This window comes from Akebia trifoliata, chromosome 16 (assembly GCF_017979445.1).
Source record: "Akebia trifoliata isolate Shusen 1 chromosome 16, ASM1797944v1, whole genome shotgun sequence".
Classification (NCBI taxonomy): Eukaryota; Viridiplantae; Streptophyta; class Magnoliopsida; order Ranunculales; family Lardizabalaceae; genus Akebia; species Akebia trifoliata.
In genome coordinates this window covers 28,631,589-28,638,028 of record NC_141390.1, presented here as the reverse complement: position 1 = coordinate 28,638,028, position 6,440 = coordinate 28,631,589, and the positions used below count along the sequence as shown (strand labels likewise).

The 6,440-nt window shown below is 35.2% G+C and overlaps 1 protein-coding gene across 3 annotated transcripts; it reads left to right on the top strand.

Annotated features, from left to right (window-relative positions):
- The first annotated feature begins 567 nt into the window (after nucleotides 1–567).
- LOC147383292 (sugar transporter ERD6-like 7) lies at nucleotides 568–6,440 on the top strand. Of its 3 annotated transcripts, XM_086427716.1 has the most exons (20): nucleotides 573–691; nucleotides 789–817; nucleotides 921–1,139; nucleotides 1,436–1,498; nucleotides 1,934–2,023; nucleotides 2,108–2,167; nucleotides 2,283–2,348; nucleotides 2,448–2,513; nucleotides 2,636–2,711; nucleotides 2,791–2,855; nucleotides 2,963–3,055; nucleotides 3,142–3,222; nucleotides 3,715–3,799; nucleotides 3,970–4,013; nucleotides 4,091–4,153; nucleotides 4,234–4,293; nucleotides 4,380–4,433; nucleotides 4,865–4,924; nucleotides 5,014–5,128; nucleotides 5,958–6,440. In XM_086427716.1, the coding sequence occupies exons 3-20, from the start codon at nucleotides 930–932 to the stop codon at nucleotides 6,074–6,076; spliced, it is 1,470 nt and encodes a 489-aa protein (XP_086283842.1). In that variant the 5' UTR covers nucleotides 573–691; nucleotides 789–817; nucleotides 921–929; the 3' UTR covers nucleotides 6,077–6,440. The 3 variants fall into 3 exon arrangements, with proteins under 3 accessions (XP_086283843.1, XP_086283842.1, XP_086283841.1); XM_086427717.1 differs by lacking the exon at nucleotides 789–817 and having other exon boundaries at nucleotides 568–691; XM_086427715.1 differs by having other exon boundaries at nucleotides 679–817.

The following is a 6,440-nucleotide window of genomic DNA, read 5'->3' as shown; positions in this document are numbered from 1 at the left end:
TGCAAATAATATCTCTCAAATTAAATTATATTAGATTGTTTATAAAATTTATTCCAAAGGTCAGTTTTTCACAAGTTTAATTATTTCATGATGAACTTAGATGATTAAGATCTGAATCGTCTTGGAGTGACTTTAAGATTGGATCTCATATTGTAAATCTTGACGTAAAAGTGGATAGAAATCATAGATGCTTTTTCACTTATATCTCGAGAAAAGCATCTATGGTTCCCATTCACCTTCACGTTGACACACAATGGGTCAGGGTGCGCGATGTAAGGTCCAATCTTGAGGTCACTTCAGCGATCCTCAAAATCTATAATGAACCCACCAATGTTTCGTCATCATTAAAGACATTAATGTCTTAATTGTGGTGACTATCTTGAAGTAGAAACTGTTAAAGAGAAATATTTTACTTTTAAAGTAATATTTGTAGATAAATGATCCACGTAAGATTCTTCACATGATGGGGTTCGTCTCTGACTGGGTCTCCATGAAAATAGAATCCAAAATCGTTTTTTCAAAGAACATAAATCTATAGTTCCCTAAAAACCCAGTTTCATCAAGTCTACAAACTCAACTGAATATGGGTAAAATGGTAAAATAAACCATTTATTATTAATATTAGAAGAAAACATCAAGAAGACAATGTCGAATATTTAATGATTACAGGCTGGTTTTAGAATATTAAACAGTAAGTAATGGAATCATTATCATTCTCTTTTCTTCCTCTACATGTAAAGCTCCTTAGTTTTTAATTAATCTCTGATTTCTTCTCATCTTTGTGGCAGAATTTTGAAAATTTTCCACCATTTTAACTGTAAGTTATGGAACTATATATCAATCACTTTTCTTCCTTTACATGGAGAGCTTCATAGTTTTATTTAATTCATTTCTGATTATTCTTCTTCTCTTTGTTATAGATATCAAACATGAGTATCGATCAACATGTCGAAAATTGTGATAATGGTGTTCAAGAAGAGATAAGAGAACCATTTATTCAACAAAGAAAGATTCATTCATACCAACAAGATGAGTCTGTTGGTGAAGATGGGATACCAAGATGCAAGAATGAAAGTTTATGGATGGTTTATTTTAGTACCATCGTCGTGATTTGGGGGTCTTTTGAATTTGGATCATGTGTAAGTAATCTTCAATTAGGTTCTTTTTTTGTTCTTGTTTTTTGATAGATAGTATATATTTCATTAAGCAAAAAAAAAAAAAACGAGAACAAAGGATGGAGATCGATAAAACGGGCACTATTAGATACCGATCGATAATAGTAGTAGTAGTCTTAAACAGATCAAGTGGTATCAATTAAGGAAAATTGCGAGCGGTGTTACGAAGTTTTAATGCAACTTGGGTTGATATTTCTCAAATGTTGATGATGTTTAGTAGAAAAAGTTGCTTTATTTGAGCATAATTGTTGGTTTTGCAGGCGGGCTATTCGTCGCCTACTCAAGCTGCTATCAGGAAGGATCTTAATCTATCTTTATCAGAGGTTTGCTTTTAGATTCTTCTCGACGAATTTAAACAATGATTATTGCTAGGAGAATGTTAAATTTCACACCTATATTTGGGGAAGATTTGGGTCTTATTAAGAGTACAACGAAGAAAAAATCGTTTTCAATCGTTATTTTAATTGACTGAATATTTCCCGTAAGAAATTGAAAGAAGATACGATATTATTTTTCCGCAAATTCCTAACAAAAACATATAATTTCATTACGAGAGAAGTAGATTGAAAAGGAAAACTTTGGTTTGAGAGGAGGTGTGAAGATTATATTTGATTTGAGGTAGGATGAAAATTTTTAGAACATAAATCTTAAGAAAAGATGTAGAAATAGATACAATTAAATGTCGAAAACAGGGTTCTCCAAATAGTGGCGATAACTTTGAAGTTTTTTGGTTTTGTTTTGGGTGTCTTGTTATGTAGTACTCAGTTTTTGGATCTATATTGACTATTGGAGCAATGATTGGTGCAATCACGAGCGGGCCTATTGCTGATTTCATTGGTCGAAAAGGGGTAAGAAGAGCACAACACTAACAATATCTAACATACTTAGTGTTTCTAGGATCACTAAATTTTAATTTTGTTTCATAAAAACAGGCCTTGAGGACAGCAGTTGCTTTCAGTGTTGCGGGATGGCTTGCCATATACTTTGCTAAGGTTTGCTTCTTTTATCTTAATTCCTTTTAACTTTGAAAATGATTGGAAGTTTGAACTAAGCATTATCATCTCCTAAAATATATCGTTATGCCTCTCCATATCTTGACCTTAAAAGGGACCTTTGGCACTTGACCTTGGAAGACTTTCAACGGGATATGCGATGGGTGTTTTTTCCTACGTGGTATATGTGCTTTTCTTTCTCTTTTTGGTTAAAATGTATTTCTCTAAATCTTCAAAATTCTACTTTTAGTCTTAATGTCATAACTAAATCGATAAACAGGTACCCGTCTTCATAGCTGAAATAGCACCCAAGAATCTTCGAGGAGCCTTGACGACATTAAATCAGGTTAGAAGAACCTTTACACAAAAATGGGTTACTGAAATTATCGATCTACATACTTACCTTGATGCCAAAATATGTACAAATAAAGGATCACCATTGCTTACATTCTTCCATGTGTTTTACAGCTTATGATCGTTTGTGGAGTATCAGTGTCCTACATAATAGGGACAGTTTTAACATGGCAGACTTTAGCTCTAACCGGTGAAATTCTAGAACTCTAGTCAAACATACTTAGAAGAAACACTATGATAATAGACTAATTGATGGAATTTGCTTGCAGCACTGATCCCGTGTGTTATTCTCATTGTGGGTCTCTTTTTCATTCCGGAGTCTCCCCGATGGCTAGTAAGTGTAATTACATGAATATGGTTGTTTCTCGTGTATCGTATGAGAAACAAAGAGGATGACAGATATGCTTGTAGACTTGTAGTATAATTTTATCGTATTTATAGGCAAAGATAGGACGTCAGAAGGAGTTCGAAAGGGCACTAAGGAAACTTCGTGGCAAAGATGCAGATATCTCTCATGAAGCAGCCGAAATCCAAGTTCTTCTCAACTCTAAATACCAATTTATTTGCTTTAGAAGCTTAGAAGATAGATGTGAGGGACTAAGAACTCTGTTTCTTTGCAGGATTATATAGAATCACTTCGACACCTCCCAAAATCCAGAATGCTGGATTTGTTTCAAAGAAGATACTTGCAGTCAGTCATTGTAAGTGCATCTTTCGTACCCAACTCACTAAGTATTGTAGAACTTAATTGAATTGGATGATTTGATGTCCCCATTTTTCATTTAATCCCCTTTAAAGGACTTATTGTACCACAGACTATTTATTCTTAGTCCATTGTTTTCAAATAATTTCAGTGTCTACATCGTTGCACTCGAAAACAGCATTCATCGTTCTTTTTGGCCTTAATCAATCTCTTTTAGATCATTCAATCCATAAAAGCACTATCCTTTTCAAGTTCTCATTCCTCATCGATAACAAAAAAAATATGATGAAAACGATCAATTCAGGCTAGAAGGCCATCAACTTTTACCATCCCTTCCAAGCTCTCATTGCAATATATGTACCCTGTCTTGGTTTGACTTAGTTTAAAGCCCTTGGACTCCAATGCATCCCTCCACATCATTTTGTTTTATTTCACATTTTTTCTTCTTCTTATAACTAATAATATTGATCTAGTAATTTTTGATGATCAGATTGGAGTTGGATTGATGGTCTGCCAACAATTCGGAGGAATTAATGGAATCTGTTTTTACGTGAGCGAGATTTTTGTCTCTGCAGGTAAAGATACCTTGTTTAGGATCATTCTTATATTACCATTCGAAAATAAAAATGTTGAATTTCTACACCTCTAGACACCCCATTTTGGATTCCTGTGGCGTGATCTCACTAACTATTTAATAAGAACATATTTGTATACGCTTAATGTTATTGTACCCGTAATCTCTCAGGATTTCCTTCGGACATTGGAACGATAACCTACGCAATTCTTCAGGTTTTCAACTCTTTCCCTTGAAATCTGGTTATCTTTCTAGCTCTCCAAAATTTCTATATATGATCCTGTTTTTGCAGGTCATAGTAACAGCATTGGGTGCAACCTTAATAGATAGAGCTGGAAGAAGAGCCCTTCTATTGGTAGGCTAATATTAATGTTATTTAGCACAAAATCTTGTAACATCAAACAAGTCCTAAGAGGCCTTATATTGTCGTTTTAGGTTTCCGCGACAGGATTGGTCCTAGGCTGCTTGTTAACTGGACTTTCATTCTATATGAAGGTACCTACTGAACTATCGATCATCATAACTTTCTTGTCTTTGGGTCTGTTTAATTTAACGCGAGCAAATTATCTTTTGTGAACCAGGTCCATGAGTTTGCACTAAAGTCGGTCCCTGCACTTGCTGTAACTGGAATACTGGTAACCACCTTCATCGATACCATCGTTGAAGCCTAATCCCAAAATATTTATTCTGTCCAAAACCATGTCCGATAAATGGGGGTCCAACTCAAAACCAATTGGCAATGAGTGGAGTGGCCCAAGAGCTTATAAGGTGAGTGAGTGACAAGGCAATGAGTGTTGATGTGGGACTAAAATCAGCACGCCCCGCACATGTAGGCCGGACTAGGCCAAAGCATGTTGATATATGAATTGGGTGACGTGGAGAAAAAGGTTTGCTCTGATACCATGATAAGTTTGGGGGTCCAACTCAAAACCAATTGGCAATGAGTGGAGAGGCCGAGGAGCTTATAATGAGAGAGATAAAGCAATGAGTGTCCGATGTGGGACTAAACTTAACTGTCATTTGTTATTGCAAGTGTGTTCATATCCGCTCTGTTCATTGAACTCAGGTATACATAGGGTCTTTCTCGGTGGGAATGGGAGCGGTTCCTTGGGTCGTGATGTCTGAGGTAACTTGACATTCTTTAAATTTCATTATTTCTATGTACCAACATTGTATCATATGTCTCTAACATGAAAATTATCTTTTTTGTTGCAGGTTTTCCCTATAAATGTTAAAGGTTCAGCTGGAAGCCTTGCAACATTGGTGAATTGGTTTGGTTCGTGGGTGTGTTCTTATACTTTCAACTACCTCATGAGCTGGAGCTCCTACGGTAATGTCCCCATTTTCAGTTCTGCAAAAATACTAACTTGTATCATTGGTTTACTTATCCTGCCCCCTCCAAAAAAAAAAAAAAAAAAAAAGACTCAAATCCTAGAATCCTAATTCCCATTTTTGTTTTATTTGAGGTATCCTTAAAACGAATTACGTTACATCTTTACTATCATATCATAATGAGTGAAGGGTGGGGATTTTACATAAAACATAACAAAATGTTCTTACATATTAAAAAGTGTTGAGTTTAGTCCCACATTGGACACTCATTGCCTTGTCTCTCTCCTTATAAGTTTCTGGGCTTCTCCACTCATTGTCAATTGGTTTTGAGTTGGACCCCCAAAATTATCATGGTATCAGAGCCGGCCTTTCTTTTCTCCACATCACACATGTGGGGGCGTGTTGAATTTAGTCCATATCATACACTCATTGCCTTGTCTCTCTCCTTATAAGCTTTTAGGCCTCTCCACTCATTGCCAATTGGTTTTGAGTTGGATCATCAAACTTATCAAAAAGTGAGAAGATATTTCATTCACACTACCTCAAATTTAGGATTTTTTAAAATCTATGTCATTGTTAAACTCTTATTCCCTCTCCTTTCTTCTACATTTAAGTCCATTATACCCATTCAACCCTCTCATTTCTCACCATCGATGACAAGAACTGTTGTTAATTATTTCACCGAATCACTTTCCACTTTGAATCTTTAGAATCCAATCAACTCTCTCTCTCTCTCTTTTTTCATTATCGGTGACATGTGTCACCGTTTTCGATCGCAACTCTTGAAACAATGGAAGGACATGATTACATATTTATGTGGTTTGCAGGTACCTTTATCATTTTTGCAGTGATTAACGCACTAGCAATCGTATTTATCGCTAAGATAGTACCTGAAACAAAGGGGCGAACTCTCGAAGAAATTCAGGCTGCCATCAACAAATCCTAGAGATAATATTTTAAGGAATAAAAAAAAATGTTTTCTAGATAAAGTTGTTATATGGCAATTTTATATCTCTACCATTTTTTTCCCCTTTTGTTGGTGATTGATTTCAAGTAAATACAACATGATGGATTCTAAAATTGCCCCTTCCAAAGAATTGAAAGAGATAACGTTTCCTCAATTTGTTTATCATTATATATGTAAAACATGTATTGATCATGACTATGGTTTAATGTATCGTACAATTTCTTCCGATTTTGATGGAGACGATTGGAATGAAACATTTTGTTATGAACCTAAAGAGATATGGGCTTAAATTTCCATACCTTAACATCTAGGTGTTTTTGGTGTATTGGTTTGATTCGTATCA

What these genes read in the sequence shown, in the direction of transcription:
- LOC147383292 (XM_086427717.1), top strand. Translation starts at nt 930, where the DNA reads ATGAGTATCGATCAACATGTCGAAAATTGTGATAATGGTGTTCAAGAA. An exon ending in ATTTCATTGGTCGAAAAGGG is followed by an intron (nt 2,024 to 2,107) that starts GTAAGAAGAGCA and finishes TCATAAAAACAG; the next exon opens with GCCTTGAGGACAGCAGTTGC. An exon ending in GATACTTGCAGTCAGTCATT is followed by an intron (nt 3,223 to 3,714) that starts GTAAGTGCATCT and finishes TTTGATGATCAG; the next exon opens with ATTGGAGTTGGATTGATGGT.